We start from the raw sequence: 25,854 nt of genomic DNA, 5'->3' as shown, positions 1-25,854 counted from the left end.
TGGGAATGGGGTGCGACGGCTGCGCCTCACCTCGCAGCGGGTTAAGTACCAGGAATTTGAGAAGCTGCCCGGGAGCTGCTCGGCTTGGGAGCAGCCCAGCAAGGAACGGGAGGGTTAGCGCTTCTGGGCGAGGGGAGGCTGCGAGCTGGGAGCAGGGGAAGGGGACAGAGAGGCTCCCTTCCTAGCCTTTGTGCCTCTCTGCTCTTTAGGTGTGGGGTTTCCTTTACATAAATAAAATACGGAGTTGTAGACTGCACGTAAATTTCGACATGCACTTACTTTATTTGATGTTCGGAAGAACTCTATCCTCACTACAAAATGAGCAGTTTGTATGACTTTCCTTTCTTAGAAAGGTCCATTCTTTCCCGCCAAGTACCAAAAATAGCCTTCTTTAAAGGCTTATATGCAAATACAGGTGGTATGAAAAGGCTTTGTCAATGCAAATGTATCATGCTTTTGGTAAATATAATTGATGTTCTAATTAGGCAGCTTTTGCAGTGTGTTTTCACTATCTAAATTAAATTTACCTACTAGACTCATTAATTCTTTCTCATCATAAGGCTTTTGTGTTCTCTGTTATGTTGGTTAGGCATTACTGTAATTATGATCCACACCTAAGGCTTTGTATTTGCTTGCTCTTGTGTCTCTGAGAGGTACGGGAAGGAAAAGCAGTATGTAGAAAACAACACTCATCTTCAAGCAAAGCTGAAGGCACTATGAAGCTGCTTTCTTGAGAAGGGTTCTTAAACGTTGCTGTTCTTACTCTTCCTGTTTTTGACCTTCACCTGTATCACATTTAGTGTGTTCTTTAAGGCAGAAGTTATCTTTTCTTATGTTGTTGCTACATGACCAGCAACTGTTGCATATTTGAAGACAACAGTTTCTAGATACCTGTGCTGAAAATCTGGAAGTTATCAAATTGTTCTCTCATGGAGCACTTGTTAGGAATTTTTATCACACCGCCAAGAGCTTCTATTCCTTCCAGTAATGCAATTCGTGTACCTCTCTTTCCTTATTTACCTTTCAGAATGCCATGGCAGTGGGGCTTTGAGTTATTACACTGGTAAATATACCAGGAGTGCACAGGCTATTAAATTGACTCTTTTACCAATTCTCAGCCTTATTTCTAGTAAGGGCAGCTTATACTATGTGCAATAATCTGTGGCATTTCTCTTCTGAAATTTCATTTCAAAAATGATGTTCTTTCAGAGATTTTATTTTTTTGTACATAAGGGAAGGAAAGAAAACCTTTTCCTGTGGCAGAAGTTACATGGGGAATCTAAAAATTATTCTTTTAAAATATTTCAGTTGCTCATGAAATGCTTGAAATATCGAATTGGGTAAAACAGCATTTTGTAACGAGTATCTTGAGCCCATGCTCATGAAATTATTTATTTTAAAAAGTTGTAGCCAACTTGCTTTTTTCATCAGACATGTGAATGTAAATTAATTTGATTTTTTTTTTCCAGAGGAACCAATGCTCAGTTGTATGCTCTGCATATCTTCCTGTAGTTGGAGTTTATGCAAGACGTTCTTCAGTTGTCTTGAATCACAGTATTAAAATCCTGAGTACATGTTATGTAGAGTTTGAGTTTTGACTTTATGGGGGTTTTTTTTGACATTTCAATGCATTTAATAAATTTCCTTCTCTACCCACCAGCTTCTCAATATAGACCTACAGAGCAGAGCTGTGGTCTACTGCCCCCTCTCCCCACCTTTTTAATTTTTTTCCTCTTAAGTGCTAAGTACTTTGCTCTGCCAAATTACCATTAATTAGAAGTTGTGGTGACATATTGGGCAGTGTTAGATCTGATTTGTCTTGAGTATCACAGAGTGGGAAAGTAGTTGAGTAGAACTGTAAGTACAAAACATTACTAAAATAACACATTTGAGTAAAAGAAGTTGGTGATTCTGCCGCTTCAAAGTACAGAGGTTATGACACTGCTATGCGACCATGCATTTCATGTGAAATGACAACTTTATCTTTTCCCCTACAGGCAGAGTACAACGTTTCAAAATGCTGGAGATTATCTGGGTGAAGCTAGAGATTACATTTAATGTGATTCGGTCTTCAGACATTCTGCTCCTCCATTTCATGAGCTAAAATATTTTATAAAAATGAAATCAGATATCTTCACTGATCTCCAGGTTAACTGTGTCCTGTGAATTCAGAGAAGCCTTTCTGAAGGAGGAATTGATTCATCATACATGGACTTCTGTTGTTACTCAAGGATACACCTTTTTTTCATTCTAAAAGGCTATCTTCATGAAGATGCATCTGCATTTGAGATATCTGTGCAATTAGGTGAATGAAGATATTTTTAATGAATTACCAGCATCTATTTCCATCTGTTTCTCCAGCTTTTGTTTTTTAAGAAAAATGAAGAACAAGTATAAAACAGCAGAGCTGATGTGTTTCTGTGAGGCCTTTATGTAAGCCTCTGTTGTCTGGATGTGGTGCTAAAGGACAGGCAATCTGCTTTCAATGATTGTAACTGCAGAAAGACAACCTTTAATTTAAAGTAACTTGCAGCTGTAATTATTTTGCTCTTTGGCTTGCACGAATGAAAGGGAAATTTAAGTTTTACTGGTCATTTTACTGAACTAAGAAAGGGAAACTTACATTATCCTTGTTTGCATTTCAAACTAAGAACTGATAACGTATTTTTCTTAGAATTTGACTACTACAGAGATCTTGACAGAGTAAAGCAAGTCAGATGTCAGCAAACGACTCTTCTCCCCCATCCTTACAGAAGTTTTCCCCACCTACGTGTCATGTTGCTGCACCACAGACCCCAACTTTGTCTTCAAGTCCCCAGTCGGGGCTCTCCAGTCGACTCTCCAATGGCAGTTTCAGTACCCAGAGCCTCACCAACTCCCGAGGCTCTGTGCACGGGATCTCCTTCCTTCTGCAGATTGGTCTCACTCGAGAGACTGTCACCATTGAAGCTCAGGACCTGTCCCTCTCTGCTGTTAAAGACCTCGTGTGCTCAATAGTTTACCAGAAGGTAGGGTTTAACCACATTCTGTTCATGGCATCCCTTGTTTGGTAACAGACTGCTTAGTAATAACAATGTGTGACTGAATGATGCCAAGAGATTTGATACAGTGATAAAGATCCATGTTAGGTATTTGCAGTTTTGCACAAATTTTGCTAACTCTCCAGGTAGAAGCTTTAATTTAAAAGGAGTAGACCCTCCTGTTACTTACTCACTTGTGAAATCTAGTAAAAGAAGATGTAGTAGTAAATTTTCTGCAAGAATTACTTTTCACAATATGGAGACTATGTTCTTTCCTTTCAGCAATTGTCACTGATACCTCGGGGTTTTATAGTTTATGCTTACTGTTGTTAAGGAGTATTCTTGGAACTGTATAGCCAGCCCTAATGAAAGGACCAGTTGTGGCTATAGACATGCACTGCACACTTGCAGACCTGCAGGAGGAAATAACACTGATCTTGCTGGTTTTGCATCCAAGTTTTATCTTTATTTAGGTTTGCTAGGTTAGATCCTACTAAGCAACCTTAAAAGCAGTTAACAATATTTCATAAATAAAAAAATAATTGCTCTTTCCCTGCAAGGCCATGGGTGAGTGAGAGTGAGGGAGCTGAAAGTGAATTATTTTGTAGGGAATTGTTTTCTCTATGTCTTTCATTATTGTGATTGGTATTTATGGTTGGTTAGTTTTATATGTTTTTTTTACTTAATAGCTTGAAAGAATGTAAACTCATATATTTTATGTTATTTCCATATGCTTATGTATCTTTTTTCCCCATCTTATAACTTACTGCATCTTCCATATTTTTACAAACTAGTTGTCAAGCAAACCAATTTCGGAATGACTACCAAAATATAGTTCAGCATGTTAGTTCCTTTCTGAAGAGATGAGTTATTTGGGTCAAATTCTTTTTTTTCGTGTACCCTGTGTGTTAGCTACACCTTTTTGCAGCCATTTTAGGGACCGCTTTTTCTTTCTATATGAGCTCTTTCTCTTTGTATCTGCATATTTCCTGTCTTCTGTCTTAAAGAAAGATGAAAACAAATACACTTTTCTTTTTCCTTTCTGTTCTCTTGGCAGGCTCAGCTAAACGTTTAGCTCAAGTTCTTGTTATAGCTCAAGAAACTTCTTACATGCTGAGCCTAATCTACTGCAAAACTGATGAGGATTTCATGATCAGTTTTCCTCTTTTGTCTGGCTTTGCTGCAGTTTTTACTCTCCTGTAGCCGATGCTATGAATAAATGACTGCTCAGTTAAAACATGTTTGCAGGCAGCAAACTGATCAGGAAACAACCTCACGTGTGGTGGATTCATCTTTCATAAGTAGTTTTGCAGCCACTGCCTCTACCCTCTATTTGACAGCAAAAGGTCCTGCCTTGACTTTTTTCTCTTAGATCTGTTGACTGTTGCAAGATTAAATATTCTGGATTAGTATATACATAAGACTGTGCTATTCTGTGTAGTCATGTGTATGGTTGCCTTTTTTTTCTAGTTGAAAGCTTTGAATCTACTGGGTATGCTGTTGAGGCTCAACAGTGTAAAAGCTTCCCTTTCCTGTGGTATTCCACAGCCTGCTTCAACTGTCTTGTCTTGATGTCACTTCAGGGTACTGTATAGTTTGTTCTTTTGATAGTTCTGTACTTAACAGTATCTACTTACTGTTGCATTCTTTAATGAATAAGGAGAAATACTTCTTTTATTTGGAATAATAATTTACAGTTTTTCTTCTTATTTAAGCGTTATCTTTACTAGAGTTAAATGGACGTTTCCTTACTTTAAAATCACGTTTCAGACTTGTGTTTCTCTACATATCTGGAACAAAATAAAACTTTAAGGAGTCCTTCATTTACTTGGGATATTGAACTACCTGCCTACTTGTATTTGAGACTACAATTGCAGTATCAAAAATGTTGATTAGGACTAGAGGATCTCCGAGAAGGCTGGATTTTAACATTTGTAAAACTAATTATAGCATCCTCAGACATTTTCAGAAAAATAACTTCATGCATTACCTTTATTTCTTTCAGGGGAAATAATCCACTGGGGGGAAGGCAATCCTGCAAAAGCAGTGTTGGAGAACGGTTTAGTTAGGAAAAATACTGTGTTTACCTAAAGCGTTTTCATAGCGCTTTATATATTGCCAGACTTGCTATATTGTTGATGGTTACCTGTGCTTTCTGCTTAAGACACAGGTCGTCTGTGTAGCTTGTTTGGGTTTTACCGAAGTGTGATTAGAAGCAGCATCAACAGAACTGAAACTAAAGAGGCATATGCCTGCAAGGAGAGCGAGATGAGTAATGCAAACATTTGGTGTGCCTCTTAGCTCTGTTACAAATCTTCTAAACATCAGATGTTTTTACTTTTTAAATGTTTTTCTTTAAACTTGAAATTTTCAAGTTTGAATTTGAGGGGCATTATGTTAGGGTTATTATGTTTTGAAATGCTTAGTAGAAGTCCTCAGAAAAGCCAAATTAAAACTTTATAGGGGTACTTCAAAAAGTTCTTGCTTATGGTCTCCATCTTCTTTGTTCATTCCTTATTTAGATTGCTGTATATTAAAGTATCAGACATGCAGTTCTCCGGGGCAATCTGAAGAGGAACCTAAGCATGAACAGTTATGGCTGCTGGAACAGAGGGGGTCTGTTTAGAAGCAGAAAATGTGTAGCAAAATTTGCAGGTGGACAGTGTGTGTCCCTGCACAATGATCAGATGTTACAGAGTCAAGTTCTCAATCCTGTTTTGTGTTGGAATATTGTTTTTTTATTCCTCGTGTGAGAGCACATGAAGAAGAACAAAGGTATTACTAACTTAAAACTAGAAACTTGCAATGTGGTGATGCTTCACTGCCTGCAAACGGAGAATTATGTAGGACAGCATGCTATAAATGCTTTATTCTAGCTTATTTAGTTTGTTCTAGTTAAACTGATAGCCATAAGTGAAAAAGTTTGATAGTTCTGTGCTATTACTTTTTTAGTATCAGGACCTGCAAGATTTATCATAACTTCTTCCTTAAACTTAAGAATCTTCAATTTCGTGTTTCTGCAACTTTTCTTATTTACTTTTTTTGGGCTACAGACCCCTCCTTCATCATTTTCACTTTCAGTCATACTCAGTATTCTCCTTCTTTACATATGTTTCCTCTGATGGTTTTGCTACATTTTGCTCTGAAATAGACCAGTTGCTCTCCTGCTTTAGAGTGTTTGCCTGAAATTCTCCCGATTCTTTAACTGTTGCCCTCTTTTTGACTTGAATACTGATACATTATTTACCCAGGCACTCTGTTTCTTACTCTTCCAAACTAGTTTTTCTACTTCACTGAACCCATCCAAGCAGTCGGCACTTAGCAAAGTCAAAGGGATTTTTTTTGTCTTACTTATTGGATTTTTCTTCTCTATTTTCATCATATTGTGCTCTCGTATGTCTTAAATAAAATAAAAAAAGCCAATCAAACTTATTTTCCCACTTTCTGCCTCTTTTTTCCTCTGTCCTTATGTACTTCTAGTGTTTCATTCATGTTTACTGCACTTGTTTCCTGTCTATTTATCTTTTTTATATCGATTTTGATTCAGGCTATTATTATTTTGTGTCTTAGTTAACCTCTGAAAGTAATTTTTCCTTCCATGATCTGCCTGTTTCTGGTTTTCTCTTAAACCTTCTTTGCCAGCAGTGTTTATAATTCTGCTGTTGTTGAAGTCTTCCGTATGTAGTGCTTTGATTTTTTTCATTTCTTTCTTCAAAGTAGTCTCGTATTTGTCTTGCTTGTGTATAGTCTTGAAAACCTTATCTAGCACCTGTTGCTTTCATCTTGATTCCTGTAACTCTTTTTTATTTGCTGTTATTGCTTTTGGTAGCAGTAATATTTTTGTTATGTTATGTATTTTTTTCATCCTGTCATGATCATTCTCTTTAAACTGTGTCTATAATTGTCTGTCTCTCAACAGCAAATTAACAATTGCATATAATCTCATTTCTGCTTGATTATTGGCTTTCTTTGTGCTTCTTTGTTCCTTCATCATATTTTTTGGCTATTTTTTTTCTGTGGTCTCTATAGGCAGAGTCTTTCAGATGTCAAAACAGTGTTTACGTTTTCTTACTAATGTTAATTGTCTGATTGTTTCCCACCTCATTATGCTGTTTTGTCTTGAATCTCTGTCAATAGCTTCTTAGGTAGGTACTTAATATGTATACACTTCTATTTATTTCTTCAGGACTCTGTACTGGGTAAGGTGTTGTGAACACAGTCCCTGGAAGTATAGCTGTGTTTATAAGGAGTTAAATTTTGTATATTACACCTGCTTGTGAGTCTTTCTACTGTTTCTGTAGTTTTGTTCTTGCATTGTTCTTATAAATGTTGAAGTTCTGGTATTGTATTCCCTGGTTAATAATTTGAATAATCTAAGTTGAATGTGATCCTATTAGTATGTATGCACTTTTTTGATAGTCCTACCTGTTTTTTTAATTAGACTATGTGCGGTTTAATTTTCAATAATTGGAGTATGACTGAAGTCCTTGGATTGTTTGGAAAACTAGCCAGTTTTCTTTGAAAATGAAGCAGACTAGGGCATGAGGAGGAGAGAGGTGAGGAGATGCATTCAAACATTTTGCTTTGATAATCAAGGAGGAAAAAAAGCCTGACACGAACATGCAAATGTATCTGTAGAATTTTCTAACCAAGAGACATTTAACTGTACATTTGTATCACTGATTTACTAAGAACTCAAGTTTTAATTGGGCTGAGTTAAAGTAGTTTGGGCTGGCTTTTCAGTGAGGGGTGCTGAAGGGAAAAAGAAGTATTTACTTTAAAATACTGTAAATTGTCATGTGAAAACACCAAAACATGTAGAATAATATGTGTAGTCTTCCAAAGGTTTGGACACTGTTATGGTAATGGCTGTCTAACCAAATTGTGGCAGAGGTGTTGACTTAAAGCTTAATACGATTTCTCAAGTGTTAACTGATTTTTTACTAATAAAAGATTGAGAAGTAAAAGTATCATATTACAAGGATCATGTTACAATCCATCCATATTACAAATGGATCTTTACAACTTTTGCAGTAAAAACTTAATTGAGTGTAATAAATAGGTAATGGTAGTCCAACCATCATCCTGTTTTTTTTCTCCAGGTTAAGCTTGTAATAATTCATGGTATTTATTTTTGAATGGCTCTAAAATTAACGTAAATCATGTTCTCTGTCCATCAGCTGTGCTGAAATTTTTTTCCCCTACTGCTCTGCCTTCTTGTCATCTGCTTTCTTCATATGAGCTAAATAATGCAGCAGAGTAAGAGAGAGTTGAGGCATGCTTGTGAGAAAGTGGGAGCTGGGCAGTTACTGGGGATGGAGTGGTGTTATATGTGGGGCAGATCAGCATTTCCAGTATGGTGATAGGTTTGTATGCTGGAAAACCTAGCCAAGCAGTAGCCCAAGTATGCCTGTACTGAAACATCTGATGAGGGAAAGATCTGCAACATGTTTGAAGCTAATTGTCTGTGTGATAACGTGATTTGGCACATGATTCTAAAGAGTGGGAGTGAATAACTGGGTAGGGATGCAGGATAATAGAATGGAGCAATTTCAGTGAACGAAGAGACTTTTCAATGGTGTTTTGCACCATTAGACTTTGGAATTAACTTTCAGTGGTTTGAAGCATTTGTTTTGAGTTATGATGGGTCATGAGATATTGGACCTTGAAACAATATCCTCCTACGCTTTTCCCTAGTGTGAATTTTTGGCGAGTAGTCCAGAACTTTGTAAAGCAAGTCCTGGAACCTGAAATAGAGGGATTTTTTCAGTTTCTGCCAAGATAGAAAGAAGCCTCAGTTGTGTTTTGCTCAGCGATACTGACCACTGTATGTTGAGTTCTTCTGGATACAAAGGACAATGTAATGTACTATCAATTAAAGCTGGTCATACAGTAGTACTTACAGTATAAGCATTCTAGATAACACCAATTGTTTTTCCTCAGTGTAACTGCAATCATGTACTAGTAGTGTTCCTTGTGCTAGTACAACCCAAGTACTAAGGTTTGCATATATTCTTGATGTAAGGTGATGATATCGATATACCAGAGATTAATTTTGGAACAGTCTGTTGCATATGTAGACTTCCCACAAGTGATTTCCTGTAGCTAGATGCTCTTTTGGAACTGTTAACACTGGGAACAGTCATCTTTTTGCTTTTAGGAAACACAGTAATACTGGGATTAGCAATTTATATGCTCTGAGTCACTGTGCAGATACTTTGGGCTTTTATGCAGGAAAGTAATAGCTGTATAATCCTGTAAGATAAAACAGGCTTAAAAAGATTCTGCTTTGAGTTTTGTTTTCAAGTTTACATTATGAGCTCTTAACACTTCAAAGGAACTGGATAGTGTTCTTCCTATGTAATTGAGCATAAGGAAGGCTATAAAAGCTGTACTTTGCTGCAGTACAAGAGAGAAAAATTTGGTAGTGTACAACTTGAACATAGTTCAGCTATTGAACATAGTTTAAGCTTTGCGTAAAATTTCTGTTAAAAGATACTACTTGAAATGAAAAACTTGTTAATCGATGAGGTTATTCTTGGCCAGCAGTCTGCACATAGCCTTCTGGCCAAGGTGCTAGCAAGGAATGCTGTATTCCCGAATGTACTGGGGAGTGGAAGAGAGAGCAGGACGCTGCACGCCTGTAAGGAGCCAAGCTGCTTGCTTGGATCTGATTACTCCCCCCATGGAAGCCCGGCCAAGTGCCTGAGACTTGGGCTCTGACAGGCCACCTGCAGCTCATCAGCGCCGGCCATGCAGAGGGCAGTCAGCCAGCGTTTCCAGTGCATGGGTGCACAGGGCTGCAGTGGGGGCAGAGGGGAGTGATCTGGGCTGGGGGGTGTGGGAAGGAACAGTCAAACAGGCATCTTCCTGGTAGGGTCTGTTCTTTTATAACAGAAGGACGTGAGGGCGAGGTGGTAAGGAAAGAGCAGGATTTGTTCATCAATCTTGAAAAGTTTTGTTAGGGATAATTGAATCTGACATCCTCCTGGCAGAGGTGAGGCTGCTGCAGCTCTGTGCTCCATGTCCAATCATGGCCAGTAAGATTGACCACATATCCCCGGTAGGCAGCAGCACTTGGATACAGGTTTACAGCATATACGTGTGTACACACAGATCAAAACAGATCAACAGTGTGTCTGTGAGCTCTCACATGAACACAAACAGCACCAGTGGTCTCATGCTGTACCCTTCTCTGGTGGTTCAGGATGAAGGTCTGTTAGTGGGGAAAAAGCCATGCAGACACATACCCACGCCCCCAAGAAGAAAACCGTCAACAAAGAAAAAGTGGATGTCTCCAGCAGCCGGGCTCATAAACTCTCTGCCAAGTATCAGCTGCTGGATCTTGGTCTTTCCAGTTGCTGGCACCTGGATATTCAAGCTCTTGATTTTGCTTACTCTAACCTCTCCAGTCACATCACAAGTTCCTCCAGCTCTAGTTGCTGGTACTCAGACCCCCCCATACACACACATGTGCTCAGAATGAGAGAAGATCGTCCAGGAAAATATTTAGAAATTGAATTTAATGAAAGATAGGACAGATGGTGCTGATCATGCACAGGACATGATCAGACAGGCAATTGTTCGGCCCAACCCCTGTTTACAGGTGACCAGCCTTTTTAAATCTTTTTATCCCTTTATTTTTTCCACATTTATTCCTTCCTTGCCTTTAGTTCCTTCCACAAACATTCCGTAATAAGTATTGTACAATCCTAATTCCCCAGCATTTTATAATCAGTGCCATACCACTGGACCCTCTCAGCCCAAAAGGTGTTTTAGTGCTGACTTGTCTTGATCAGTTTTGTGGAAACTGGGTCTGACAATGTCCCGTGGGAGCCCTGGGAGGGACTGGACAGGGTATCCTTTCCGTAGAGTCCTTAATTTGGTTTCCCACCTGCCCTTGTTTCTCTGTGTGCCCCTGGCTTGTGGAGATGGGCCTTTGGTGGGCTGATTGCTCCTGTGATGGGTTTGGGAGGCCCTGGGCAGGGTGCTGTAGGGGCTGCCCCACCTTTGTTGCTCTGTGCTGCTTTGTGTGCATGCAGACAAACACTGAACAAGCAGAATAGGTAAAGGAGCTGTTGCAAGGTTCCTCAGCTACCGCCTTTTCCTGTTGTGGATTCAGGAAGATCTTGTAGCAACTGCAACTCATTAGTACCAATGAATAGGTGAAGTCTTGTCACATATAATAGCACCTGTATACGGAGCTGTGTTTAGTGAAAAACTTCTTGTACTCAATACTAGTGGAGATTATTCTTAAGTCTAGTTAGATCCGGACTTGTGATTCTGCAGCTCAGTCTAGGAGCTACTAACCAAGCTCAAGCTTGTAAGTAAAAGTATTATCTTTTAGGGGGTTAAATGTTACAGTTACAAAACCAGACAGTCTTTCACAGTTATTTCATCCATGTGTATGTATATTTGTTTTGAAAGAATAGGGCAGTAAATTGTCACAACAATATGAGAAGCATTCATGATACACAGCTTAAAAGGTCAACTTAATTAATCGAGAACCAAATGAGGGTGTTGATGCCAACAGTTCTAACAATCTGTAATAGATGATTTTGCTTTTTTTACAATACTTTTACTCTGTAGAATTTAATTTTGCATTTGTCTGGAATTTATTTGAAAACCAAATCTTAATTATAGGCATTATAATGTTATTTACAAACTCTGGAGTTAATGTTGATGCTGCTTTCTAAGCAATGTAGTGTCTCATTAATGATTACACTTGCTGTCACAAAGAGGACTTGAGTATTCATCTCTAACTCTAGTTTATTGTGTCAGCTAATGCTTTTTAGTAATGAAAGTTAATGTAGTGTGTTTAAAACATTTTAATAAATCCAAGATTTGTACATGAAAAGGGGTAAATGGTGCATATGCAGAATAAATATGGTCATAACATTTAAAATAAGTGCTGCTTGGGCAGCACTTATTATGTGACCTCTGGTTACTAGGGTTGGGGGAATATGTACAGGGATATTCTGGCAGCTGCATAGTGTGTTTATGGTCTCAAAGAGTGAAAAAAAAAAAGAGAAACAGTCACGTCTTTATCAAGAGAAGGAGACTTAAACCTGTGAAGTATCTTAGATTCCTTAAAATCTGTGGTTTATAGGTGGTTCTGTGAACTTAGTACAGAGAGTTCACCCTGGTTCCCTGGATTGTGAGTTATCCCTCCTGGCAGCTGAAAGTAATATTGGCATTAATAAAAGAAGTTGTGTTTATCTGCAGGCAGATACATACCATAGTCATGTTGATTTTTATCTCCCTTTTGTTGTAAGTTAGTTTTCAGCAGCATGATGCAATTGATAGGAGTTATCTTGCGGATACAATTGATGGTCATTGAGGTGGTACCTTCCTCTTGTTGATACTAGCATTAAGATATGATACCTAGCTTAACAGTGCATATAGTATCAAGGAACAAAACCTCGCGGCACTTATTTTAATGATGTAAATATAACTTGTTTTCTTGTCCATCAAGGCACGGTGGAATTTTGAGTTAGAGCCTAAAGTAGGTTTATGCAGTGTTTCACTTATAAAGAACTGTTAGTTTTCTTGAAAGAATTATTAGCATGCTGTATCTGTGCATGCTCTGAATATGAAGCCAAGTCCTGTGCACGCTTGCAGAAATACTGAGACGTATTTGGGCAGCACAGCTAATTATCAAGCTTATATATTTGCTTTCCTAATACAAATGATCTTCGGACAATTGGAAAAAGAAGAGTTCCAAAGGCAGATGAAGGAGCCTGCTGCTTTGGCATCAGCCCAGTAAATCAGTTTCTTGGTGCTGTGGATTAAATATCTGTTGGTGTCAGTTTAAATTTGCCAGCTCTGTCTTTTGGTTTTATGTGCATTCAGTGGCACAAATTCTGCCTCTCTTTGTGACTGTCCAAGGTAGGTAGTATGCTTTCCAGAACAGAATTTCCAGAAATTTTTCAGTATTATGTGTAATGTAATTGTGTAGTGTGTGCACACCAAAACAGAGAAGAACAACTTGATATTTCAGATAAAATTACTGCTGTAGAGAGGACATTATTTTCTCTCTGAATGGAAAGAGAGTGTGAAAACAATGGGCATGATGGATACCTTCATTATGTCTCTGATTTGGTAGAACAAATCTTTGATTACTTTAGTGTACAGTTAATATACCCCAAGCTTCATGGGGTTTAGGTCCTGTTACTTATTGACTGTGTAAGATCTAAATTAACTCAGTAAAACTGTAGTCTGTTACCTCATTAATTGAAAATTTCTTCTGGGCTTTTCCATATTTCTTTCCTGCATTCTTCCTGTTTTCTTCTGTGTGTGTGTGTTCCTACCTCAAGTTTGAATTCTGGTTTAAACAAAAAGGCCACAGTAGCTAATTGAGTGGTACTCATTCATCTCCAGGGTCTGTTCCTGCTCTTTCTCTCTGTGAAATATTTGCTTTTAAGCTTTTCATTTTAAGAAGTCTTCATTTTAGGAAGTTTTGCTCACACTTGACAATATTTTGAGGAGTAGGGAAAATACAAACCAAGAAAGATTTTTTTTTTTTTTCAGTGCAGTGTCATGTAAAAATGGCATGTTACTTAGTGTATCTATTTCCTGTATGGATTTGCAATATTATCTTCTGTCCTTGTGGGGATTTGTGTCCTGAGCTAAATACCTGCCTGACCAGAATATCTGTGAAATAAGGATTACAGGTCGTGGTATCTAAGTTAGAGATCTCCATTGGCTTTCACTTGCCAGACTGATTATGCAGGTTTGAGAGACTAAAAACCCAAAGAAATGAAAAGCTTACCTTTTTTTCTTTTCAGCGGTAAAAAAAAGTGTGACTGTTGAGGGGGGGGGGAACAGGGAAGAAGTTGATGAGTTTTAGTATGTTTTGTTCTGGTGGTTTTTTTGTTTTGGTTTTTGTGTTGTCATTGTTTGTTTTTTAACTTGTTATGCAACACTTTAGTTTAGAAGATCCTTTGTTTCCTCAAAAATAAGCAGACCAGTTTTGTTTCCATGAAACACTTTAAAACACTTGAGTTCTGTAGATGTTATTAAAAACATCGATGGATAGGATTATCAAAAAACATGTATTAATTCAGAGTTTGTTTTCTGTTGCAGTTCCCAGAGTGTGGTTTCTTCGGCATGTATGACAAAATTCTCCTGTTCCGTCATGACCTGAACTCAGATAATATTTTGCAACGAATTACATCAGCAGAAGAGATACATGAGGGAGATCTTGTTGAGGTTGTACTCTCTGGTAGGTATTATTGTAACAGTGGAACAATGCTTTATTCAGTAGATTAATAGAAAGTAGGACTTCATGGAGCACTATTTTCATGCCTGCCTTAAGCTCTTTGACTTAAGTCTTATATACTTTGGGGTAGAGGTTTCCAAGAAAATCTGAGTGATACTGGTGCTTCAGTACTCAGTTTTGTTATTTTTTTGTTGTCCTATTTATTCTTCTTCTGGTTTACTATTATAAATAAATCTGAATTATGCAAATATGAAATTATATCAATATAATATTATAATTACTTAAGGTAAAATGCAGGTTGGATCCAGAATTTGTTCTTCCAACCCTGTCATTTGTTTTCTTTTGCTTAGCTCTATCTTTTTGTTCTATAGTGTTTGCTATTGATGGCTTATACTGCTGTAAGGCTTTCATACCTGTAAGAACAGACTCTTAAGACTTATTGTAGTACTTAAAAACAGTTTCTTTAAATGATAAAATCCTTAGAATGGTAGTTATTAACCTGTAGTACTCTTTAATAATTGGGACAAAAAAACCCCCAGCCCTAACTGTTTCTCATTGTATTTGTTTAATCAATATTTTGTCAAATTCAGTCAAAAGAGCCAGCTGTAGTTAAACTACAAATAAAAGCTGGACTTATTAACAAGCAGTTTTTTAAGACTTTGAGGATGAAGTGCCAAACTGAGGTTACATTTTAGGAAGAGAGACCTCTTGACTCTCATGGGATTAGACGTGTAAATTTGATCAATAAATTATGAATTCCAGAGCCGTAAGGCTGAGTTCCTTGGCTGCATTTCAAGGCCTACTGTTGTAGGTGTGTCTGGGGTGTTCAGTAATTGATCATCTTGGTTTGAGCTTTTCATTGCTTCTCATAAATGGCATGTTTGGAAAATTTGCTGTGTGTCTTTTGACAATCTCTGACAGTTTCCTTATAGACAGACAGACCTGAACTGAGGCATTTTGTAGACATGTAAATCTCTTTCAGTAGGATTTTTAAAAAAAGAATCTGAATAGGAAGTGTTAGTACTTATTTGACCAAAGAATGAGTAGCCATCAGAGCAAGGTGTTAAATACCTTTTAATTTAAATATATCTATGCTTGTTTAAGAAAAAGAACATTATTAGTGAAGTTTGCAGTGTTCCCTGGAAACTCTATCCACAGTTCTGTTTTGATACACCAAGAATTCAATCTAATAAGCTTTTACTGAAAAAATCCTTTAGAAGATAAAAATCTAACCTGTAGAACTGTCTTTTCTTTGAAAATTTTGTAGGTTACAAAACAGCTTGAAAATTAAGTTGCTCTTCTAAATGTTTGCTGTTATTTTTAGCAAAGCTTCTTGTACTTACCTTCAACTTAGTGAGGTTTTCAGCACTGTGACTCATACTGTTGATTAGTTGTGGCCATTAGCCTACAGAGTCCAATGGATCTTTTTCCTCAATAAAAAAGTTTACTGAAAACCATGTCGTCTTCTAAATGTGTATTTAAATGGTATACAGTAAAATGCTGATGTCTAAACAGCTCGTTAGTGTTCTTTGAATTAGCCATTTTTAACACAGCATGTTCTTTCCATAAATCCTTGTTGACCCAGTGGTAAGAACCATAACTTACTGCAATTTTTTAAAAGCTTTGGCTACAGTTGAAGATTTCCAGATTCGTCCTCATGCACTTTATGTGCATTCCTACAAGGCTCCAACTTTTTGTGACTACTGCGGAGAGATGCTTTGGGGTTTGGTACGACAAGGATTAAAATGTGAAGGTAAGTCTATGATATTTATTGTATTTGTGTGTGTGTATATCTGTAGAAGATGAGGAAGAAGAAATTGTATCGTGTTTGGTATATTAGCAAGTGATAAATGTATTATTTCATTGTTGGAAGGGTTTGTGCATCAGAAAGCCCAAGCTCTGATCTTGGCGTTAACACAAACTGTGCATGACCTTGGGCGAATGACTTAAGAAGTGTTCTTGTTTCCCAGTTTGAAACAAATAGCTAACTTATGGCCATGTGTTCTTTGCACAAGGAGCACACACTCTGGAGAGTCTCTCTGGAGAGACTCCCAAAGGGGAATCCCTTTCCTTGTGGCTTTCATCCAGCTGGCTGCCGAGCACTCTGCAGCCTGCTGTCAGGTACTGAAGCTGCCTTCTCACTGGCTTCTCTCTGGCTCTGTGCTCCAAAGTGAGGGAGTGGTGAAAGCCTCCTGGTGGTAGGAGATCAGCTGCTTCCTTGTTTCTCGAGCTGGGCTTACTGGAGACCAGTACTATAAGAAGTACTGCAGAAAAAGCTGTTTCTGTGAATTGCATCAAGAGCACTAAAATAAGAGAATTTAACACAACGCTCTATTTCTGCCTTTACAATTTTTGGATCATCTTTTTAAAACTGCTTGGTCAAAACATTAGTACAGTTTTTGTTACTTTGAATGTTGGGAGTTTTTTTGAATTAAAAAACTACTCTTCCAGGTTGTGGTTTAAACTACCATAAACGATGTGCCTTCAAGATTCCAAACAACTGCAGTGGAGTGAGAAAGAGGCGTCTGTCTAACGTGTCTTTACCAGGAGCAGGGCTTTCAGTTCCAAGACCAGCACAAGCTGAACACACATCCTCTGCCTCTGAAGAAGTATGTAATGTGAAAGGGGAATCAATTTCTGCTATTAAATTGTTATTAGCCTTTCACTCATGGTTATGTGAACTCTGAGAACTTTGGTTTCAGAATGATAAAACATCTTGCGTTCTTTGTAATACAGATTCATTCTGTAATTATGGTATCAGGATAAAATAGTTACTTGGCTAAAGGGATACAAATTGTAGGCTTTTATGCTGGGGAGGAGAGAGTGTTCCTGGTATGCTGTTAAGCTTTTCACAGAGTTAATCTAAAAAACCCCAAGCCCTATCAAGAAGGGTGTAGGGGATCAAGGGCTTACAGTAAAAACAGTCATCCATAGGAGTTCCTTTTTATGATGGTTATGATGATTGCTGAGAGGTTATCAATTATACTGCAACTATATTGGGATCATAAGACAGGACAGGCAGTGATTAGATCCATTTGTTTGATTGTGCCTTAGTCTTTTCTACTTATCCATTACTTTACAGTGTAACCATTCTTAGTTTAATCATAGTTTAAAATACAAAGTGTATAGCCTAGTTCAAGAACATATTTATTTTAGCTAGAGGCTATAAAAGCCTAGTCATGAAAAAATATTCTGATGTTTGTAAATACTGGTAAGATTTATTCAGTGAATATAGAATTGTAACCATTTATCACAGAATTTAACTTTTGTTTCTATGTGCATGTTTAGTACCTCTTCGATACCTCTTTTTTGTTATACTCAACACCTTTTCTGTTTTAACTGCTAAAGTTTTTCTTTTAACTTAATTTCAAAGATTTTTTTAGGGGATTAATTTTCAAAATAATTTTTAAATTTTCTAAATACTCTTGCCTAACAGGCATGCCATACTTTGGTTTTAAGAACTGATAGCTTGAGGTAGTGAGTGGAATTTGGTTTGCCTACCTCTAGTGTTTTCCGGTTTATCCTCTGTATGGGGGTCTGTATGTGCTGCCTGTGAACCTTGACAGGTTGCTTAAGAAATAAAAAAAAGTAATGAGCAAATATTTACCATTTTATCTTCTGTGGAAATAAAGGTTCATACCTACTTTCCTGTTCTTTATAAGGCTTTTCCATCTGGTGTTTTCTTGGTTTTGTTTTACAATACCAAAATGTCCTCTTAAAGCTTCTTGGCCAGGTTGCTTTCTTATCTGGTCACTTTGAGTCAACACCTCCCTTACAATCCCACTGACTTTTTTTTTCATCCACCAGCAACTCCAAGTCCCTCTCAGCAGAGCTGCTCTCGAGCTGTTCATCCCCCAGCCTGTATTGATACTGGGGGTTGCCCTGACCCGGGTGCAGCACCTTGTACTTGGCCTTGTTGAACTGCATGAGCTTCCCATAAGGCCCACTTCTTGAGCTTGTCCAGGTCCCTCTGTATGGCATCCTGTCCCTCTCATGTGTCAGCTGCACCACTCAACTTGGTAACATCCTCAAACTTGATGAGGGTGGACTCAATCCCACTCTCTGTGGCAATGATGAAAGCATTTAAATAGTATGGGTCCCAGTATGAGCCCCTGAGGGACACCACTTGTCACTGATGTCTATCAGGACACTGAGCCATTGACTACTACCCTCTGAATGTGACTGTCCAACCAATTCCTTATCCACCTAAAAGTCTGCCCATTGAATCCATCTTTCCAATTTAGAGTGAAGGATGGATGTGGTTGTGTCAAAGGCTTTACAGAGGTCCAGATAAATTACATCTGTAGCCCTTTCCTTGTCTACTGCTGTAGTCACTCCATTGTAGAAAGCCAGTAGTTTGGTCAGGCAGGACTTGCCCCTGATGAAGCCATGCTTGCTGTCTCAAGTCACCTTCCTGTCTTCCATGTGCCTTAGCATAGCTTCTAGTAGAATCTGCTCCATGATATTCCCAAGCACAGAGGTGAGGCTGAGAGGTTCGTAGTTCCCAGAATCCTCCTTTCAAACATGGTTAAAAATGGGTACATTGTTTGCCTCCTCACAGTCACCACAGACTTAGCCTGACAGTTATGACTTTTCAAAGCAGTCATGGCAGTAAAACTGTTTTTTGGTACGCATTATGTACACCTTCTTTATTCCAGCGCTGCTGCCCAGAACCGAGTAAAAGAATTCCCTCTTGGAGTGGCCGCCCCATCTGGATGGAAAAGATGGTGCTTTGCAGAGTGAAGGTTCCACACACCTTTGCTGTTCACTCCTACACTCGTCCCACCATATGCCAGTACTGCAAACGGCTGCTTAAGGGCCTTTTTCGCCAAGGCATGCAGTGTAAAGGTAACAATTTCGTTTTCTTCTGCAGTGATAAATTTCAATAAAGGTCTTGTATTTAAAACTAATTTCAGCTTAGGTGGTTTGCATACTGCAAAATAGGGCAGTGTAATTTTTGAAAAATTGTGTAATTTTGAGAAGATTACAGCAACTGTCATTTTCATTTTAATAGACTGTGCATTGTACATTTTTCTGAAAAATAAGATTTAATCATACATGGATTGAGAACACCTTAATTCTAGAAGGATAATTATGAATTAATAAAAACAAGAAGTGCTTCCTTTTGTTCAGCATCTGTCTTCTAGACTCATCACTAAAGAATTTGTGAATTTTCATTCTATTATTCTAGTACAGGATACTGGTTACTATCTTTAGGAAATATTTTATACTGGTAGGTGCCCATCCTGAACCAGCTTAGACTTCATCAGCTGCATAGTTTTTATGTAGCACATGCATGCCTTCAGTTCTCAGACTCTTCCATGCAGTTCCTTGGGCATAACTATGACACTGTGATGATCTCCTGGCTCTTTATGGCTCGATAGTGCAGATCTATCAGCTTTGTTGCAGTAAACAAAAGTCTAGTGATGAATCATAAACATGAATATGGAAAGGACTTTGCATTTCTCTTGTGAGTTTGTCAAATGTGAATACCAAAGGTCAGCATTTTGAGAGAGGTCATTTAGTACATTTTCAGTTTGCTTTATCAGAGGAGAGAAAAAAAATTTAAACTTACAGCTGTGGTAACATTTTTTGACTAAAAATACTGCTGTCTCATGTAAGTAAGGAAGTAGTTTTATCTTTCGTTTCTGTTGTTCTTAATTTGCAGTCTTTGTAGTCTGTTTGAAGTCTGCATCCTGAACTGTTTTTGATTTTTTTTTCAGTCAGTGTGTGTCTTTCTTGAATAGATGTAATATATAAATAATAAAGCCCGAAAAAGATGCTTTGCAGTTTTAACATACAGATGCTGCAGACCATATACGATTGCTGTGACTATATCCAGCTGAACAAGTGGGGCTACCACATCAGCTTCAGGGAAATGAGTGATACTGGGTAAAAATAGCATTCTGCTTTAGAATTGGGCTTCCTTGCTACAAAACATGGAGAGATAATGACTTTTCTCTTGTCTGGGCTTAAAAGGAAAACACATTGAGCTTGTTTTAGATAGCAAAAAGAGGCTAAATTATCAGTATTAAAACACTTGTGGGGGCAATAGGGATTTTTGAAATTCATGGTGATGATAGAGTTGAAAATTACAGGGATGGTGCTAATAAAGGAAATTCCTGTTAATACCACTAATGTTGTTCAGGGGGCTACATCTGATACCTCGGGTACAGAAATGGCACACATCCAGGTTAGATTCTATCTCCATGTCAGGCCAAATCTGGTCATAATGTTTTTCTGTCTGCCCTGTGTCAGCAGACAGAAATGGAGCTTCAGTAGTCAGCCAAATCTGTAACCTGAATGGTAGGGGAACTGGACTTTGGTATTTACTGCAGAAGACATTTGCTCTGTGATATAGGTGTGTGATTTTAGAGCCTCTGATGTCTGCAAGTCTTAGTTGGCAGGTGGGGAAAAATGTTAGAGATGAGACATTTAAATCATATAGCAATGGAAAAAAGGATGTGGATCAAATGAGAGAATGGGAAAAATTACATCATGATGGAAAAAATAGCTACAGAGAAAGCTAGAGAAGTAGAAAATTATTTTGTACTGGAAGGGGAAGTGCTGACATAATAAATAGTGGTGGGACAAATCAACATGTGACATCAGGACAAGATTGTTAATTTCCTCCTGGAGGTGACCTCATTGGTGCTGTCTTTAGTTACATGCAAATGTATGAATCTGAACTGAAGCTTGCGTTTGGAAGTAGTGAATGATAGAATGTTAGTGTCTGAGTAGGAGTGAGGTTCTGATATCATGGGCTTATTTATCTTTTGTTTTAGATTGCAGATTCAACTGTCACAAACGCTGTGCATCTAAAGTACCTCGAGACTGTCTTGGAGAGGTGATTTTCAATGGCGGTAAGATGAGAAACATGCTTTCATATACTGACAGATCTTTTTAGGCTGAACAAGGTGCATTAGCATTTGGTCCTGTCATCTTTGGATATTTTACATTTTTTAATTTTATCTTCTCAGTTTTTTCACCTGTGTTCACTGAAAATGAAGAAGTTTCACTGTAAAACTTACACTTTCGTGACTTAAATTTTACTTATCCAGTCTTCGCAAGTTTAGTATGCTTTGCTTGAGTTTGCTCAAGGGAAATGAAAAATCAAGAAGTCATCCCAATGTACAAAATTTAAACAACTGTTGTGCTCATTGTTCACCATGAAATATATATTTTAAAATGAAAGTATTGGAAGACAAGTACCATTTTTTATGACTTTCTCATATCCATGATTTTTAGTGGCCAGAGTTAGCCCAGCAGTTTAGGGGATGAAGGAGAAAGAAAAAAAGCAACCCAAGGCAAACCAAAACAAAGAAACCCACTCTAAATTTTGGAAACTTCAATGAAGTAGGACTATTTTCTGAGCAGACCTTACAGAATTGAAAGAGGAATGTAGGAAACAGTTTGTGGAAGAATTTTTAGTGTCTTATTCTTTTAAGTTTTAGATCAGTGTTAAGTTGATAAAATATGAAATGGATGAGCAGACAGGGAGGTACATTAAAAACTGGTTGAATGGGTGGACCTATAGAGTGGTTATCAGTGGCATGCAGTCTAGTGGTAGGCTGGGAACTAGTGGTGTACCCAGGGGCCAGTACTGGATTCAATCCTGTTCAACATCTCAATTAATGATCTCGATGATGGGGCAGAGTGTACCCTCAGCAGGTTTGCTGGTGATATGCCAGAGGGTTGTGCAGCCATCCAGAGGGACTTCAACAGGCTGGAGAAATGAACTCAGGGAGTCTGTGGGATCAGATGACCTTCAGAGGTCTCTTCCAGCTTCAGCCATTCTGTGATTGTGTTGCCTTGATCCTTGTCACCCATATTTTTGAGTGGAATAAAATTGGTGACATATAGCAGTTCACACCAAACTGTACAACTTGATTCAGAGGCCTGGGCAGCAGCTCTGTTAGCCATTGCAAAATGTATCCCATCCATTCATACCTGCCTTCTCCAGCTCCAAGGCTCATGCCTGGATCTTGAGGTTGGTGGCCATGAGCAGTAATGTGCAACATGATGTTGCTACAGCCTGCTTTTACCACTCTTGTGATGCTAAGGGGCTGGGGCACATAGTTTGGGAACTACGGTTTCATATAATTCTTCTGTGGATGTAAGGAGTCTTTTAGTTCTTGTTCTTTCTCCTGCTCTTAAATTGAGTTTGCATCAGATTAAAAAAAACCCAAACGAAAAACTCCAAACCAACCAAACAAAAATACCCCCCACAACCCCAAAAAAGCTACAGATTAAGGTATTTTTGTATCTTAATTCTTAGTTTTCTGCAGTGCAAGTTGTACACCTTTTGGAAACACTGAACTTCTGCCAGCAGAAAATCAGATGCGAATAAGATGTGTTATGCTTTTCTTTTTTCCTGCAATACCACAGCCCTCCCTATTCTCTCTTTTGTTATTATGGGCTACAAGGGCAACAACAGCAGAGTTGGGTTTCTGTTGATGGAGAATTTCATTTGCACAGGAATAATTCTCTGGGTCATCTCTAGCCATCGAAAGGTTACTTTGTCCTCATTACTTGTGAAACAGAATTACATAATGAGATTTAGGTTTAGACTTTAAGCTATTCACTGTTTCTTTCAATATGGTTCTTGTTTTAGTTGGATCTCTCTTGGCATTTAGTAAAACCAGATTGATAACGTTCATTAGCGTATTCTGCATCCTTCAGCAAAAATGTGAAGATTTTATATTTTGTGATTGTACTTTTATATTTATTTGCATAAATGTAGATTGAAGAAAAAAAAATTCTGTGAGTTTTGAGGGGGATTTTAGTACTTTTTTAAAATGTGTGTTTGAACTAATATCTGAATCATGTGTTGTTTCCAGAACCTGCTAGCCCAGGCCAGGACTTGGATATGCCAATGGAAGTCGATAGCAGTGAAATGAACAGTGATGGTAGTCGAGTTCTAGATGATGCTGAAGAGCCCTCTCCTCCAGAGGACAAAATCTTCTTTATGGATCCATCTGACCTTGATGCTGACAAAGATGAGGAAGCTGTCAAAACAATCAGGTAAGTCATAAGGTGGATGTACTTTTTTCAATATTGTAAGTTAAATGTTTCTGATTAGCCCAGTTTTACTGCTGAAAGTGTTTTTTTCATTTGTGTGGGTTTTGTTTTTGTTTTTTTTACTTGAAAATACTTTTTAAAGTTCTCCTGTCTCAAGAAAATCTGAAACATAAATAAATTAAAAGAATATAGTAGCTTCCAATTGCAAAAAGTGTTGTGCTATAACTGTTCAAAGCATGGTAAAATTTATGGCTTAACAAGGTTAATACATGATTAAGGTCTTTGTGACTTTAGCCTAATTTAGTTACTGTTATATGTGTGGACTTAAAAGGAATTAGTTGAGATATTTTAATATTTGCATCATAGTCTGTAAGCATTTTAGGCAAAAGTTTGTTTTATTTATCTTGAATGTGATTTTTCTGAAGTTTTTTTGTCCAATAACTTACATAGTTCCCTAAATCAAGTTTGGTCTCTTTACTTGCTGTATTATTCTGAATAATGTCCTCCTATTTTTCTTAGTAATTCTTAATGACATAAGAGCAGTTATATTGGGTCAAGCTAAAGGTCATTGCAGCTCAGGGCTTAATAGCAACTTTGTGAGGAAGAGCATATAGTGATATCTTCACAACTTTCAGTGATTTATAGCTCAAGGTCTTCTTGAGTTGGAAGTAGCATTTACCTCTAAGTAGGATTTTTCCATTTATTTCTGATCAGATTTGAAGCAATTCAGGGATTTTGGCATGTACAGCATCCCGTAGCCAATTCTATAGTGTAACTATATGCCACATTAAAGCATCTTTACATTTTTGAGTTTGAATCTACCTGGTGATTTTGCGTATTTACAGATGTTTGTTAGTGCCACATGTAGGAGGTCTGGTAGACAGGCAGCTTGGTGGTTGACTTCATCTTCAGTGCCGTTCAGACCTGTACATTTTAACTAATGACTCTGAATATTAGAGATTGTCAAATCCTTGTCTGCAGGACACTTAATATTCTTGAGTGTTGACGGAATTTTCTAGTGCAGTTGTGATTTGAATTAACACACCCTTTTATGTTTTCATAAATTGAAAGTATGCTTAGATAGGGAGCTTCATAGTGACCATATTAAGAACCAGCATAGTCAACTTACATAAACAAGAGAAAATAATAATTATGCTGATGTTAATTATATTTTTATGCTGTATTAAGACAACCTGTCTCAGCAAATTGTTTTGAGAGAGGATGATTTCTGTAGGTGTCCTCACTCTAGTGTGGTTCTTCTGTGTTTCTCAGAGTAATTTAAGTACTGCAATACTTGCCCTAGGAGAGCTAGTGGGAGCTAATCAATACATTTTCAATTTCATCCATCAACTAAATTTGTATGGGAAGAAAAGGTGCCTGTTCCTGAAAATTATGGACTAAATGTGTAGTACTGGTATAATTGCAGTATTGTTGTATTTTAACTTGTTACATATTAAATTGTTGTATCTTCTTTTTTTTAGTCCTTCAACAAGCAATAATATTCCTCTCATGCGAGTTGTACAGTCAATCAAACACACAAAGAGGAAGAGCAGTACCATGGTGAAAGAAGGATGGATGGTTCACTATACTAGTAGAGACAACCTGGTCAGTTACTTTAGTTTCTTTGTACATTAAGTTAATTCTCTAAACCAGTGCATTTTATTTCTAAATTAAATTTTCTGATTTACAGTATCATTTTAAAGACCTTAGCTATGATATTAATTATAAAGAAATGTGGTGCATGGGAGAAACTGTAGTTAATTCAAAATTCTTCATGTGGTGATTGAACAGTAGTTTTCCTTCTCTTTAGGAAGGAAAAGCATCTCTAAATTGTCTCAAATGAATTGCATGTGTAGTATTTCAGCTTTCCTAAAATGATAATTTGGAATAATTTGCTTATGTCTTTTTTCTCTTTAGCAGTTGAAATAAATATTTGTATCTTTTTAAAATTTTATTACAAGAAAATATGGAAATCATTACAAAATGATGAGTACTGAAGTGGTTGACAATATTATTCTAATGATCTAGATGTTTATAAATATTTATGTGTAGATATGGGAACCCTTCATTCCTCTAGCAATTTACCTTTAAGTAAGCATTATTAAATACCAACCTCTCCCCCTGAACAAACTCACTATTCCGCTCAATGTCAGTGGAATAAAGAGTTGTGGCTTGACTATATGTCCTTGGTCATGGATGCATCCTCCAAAAAGACTATGTTGTTTGTTGCCCATGCTACCAATAATGATCTCTTAATTAAGCCTTCTTAGGCAAGCTCCTTGGTTTTGTGTGTTGAGGAGGAAGACAAGGAAGAGTAACAGGGTTCCTTAGTGTTATCTGATGAGAGATAGGGAATCCTCTTGTCTGTTGGTAGATGAATGAAAAAGATGAAGAAGTTCCCAGATCTCATGGAGAATTATGTCATATTGAGACTGTTCATGAAAGGCAGCGTAAATACATTTGCATTCTTTTCACTGTGGCGTCTGATTGAAGGGGACTTAGGGAATTTAGAGAAGCAAAGTTATTTAGGCACTGCTGAAATCAAGCTTAGGGGTAATAATTCTCAAGTTACTGTAATATTTTCACTTCTTG

The 25,854-nt window shown here is 37.6% G+C and overlaps 1 protein-coding gene across 2 annotated transcripts in view; it reads left to right on the top strand.

Moving 5' to 3' along the window:
* The first annotated feature begins 2,000 nt into the window (after positions 1-2,000).
* The window catches only part of PRKD3 (protein kinase D3), a 41,424-nt gene continuing 17,570 nt past the window's right edge, over positions 2,001-25,854 (top strand). For both annotated transcript variants that reach the window (XM_018085131.2, XM_018085130.2), the window contains exons 1-8: positions 2,001-3,008; positions 14,106-14,244; positions 15,863-15,994; positions 16,693-16,850; positions 18,900-19,089; positions 21,027-21,104; positions 23,082-23,265; positions 24,744-24,867. In XM_018085131.2, the coding sequence (XP_017940620.1) occupies positions 2,718-3,008; positions 14,106-14,244; positions 15,863-15,994; positions 16,693-16,850; positions 18,900-19,089; positions 21,027-21,104; positions 23,082-23,265; positions 24,744-24,867 (1,296 nt within the window). In that variant the 5' untranslated portion in view covers positions 2,001-2,717. The remainder of the gene's footprint in view (positions 3,009-14,105; positions 14,245-15,862; positions 15,995-16,692; positions 16,851-18,899; positions 19,090-21,026; positions 21,105-23,081; positions 23,266-24,743; positions 24,868-25,854) is intronic.

This window comes from Manacus vitellinus, unplaced genomic scaffold, assembly GCF_001715985.3.
Source record: "Manacus vitellinus isolate BGI_N305 unplaced genomic scaffold, ASM171598v3 scaffold_8_pilon, whole genome shotgun sequence".
Classification (NCBI taxonomy): domain Eukaryota; kingdom Metazoa; phylum Chordata; class Aves; order Passeriformes; family Pipridae; genus Manacus; species Manacus vitellinus.
The sequence above is the reverse complement of the archived record's forward strand: the minus strand, read 5'-3'. Positions and strand labels throughout refer to the sequence as shown.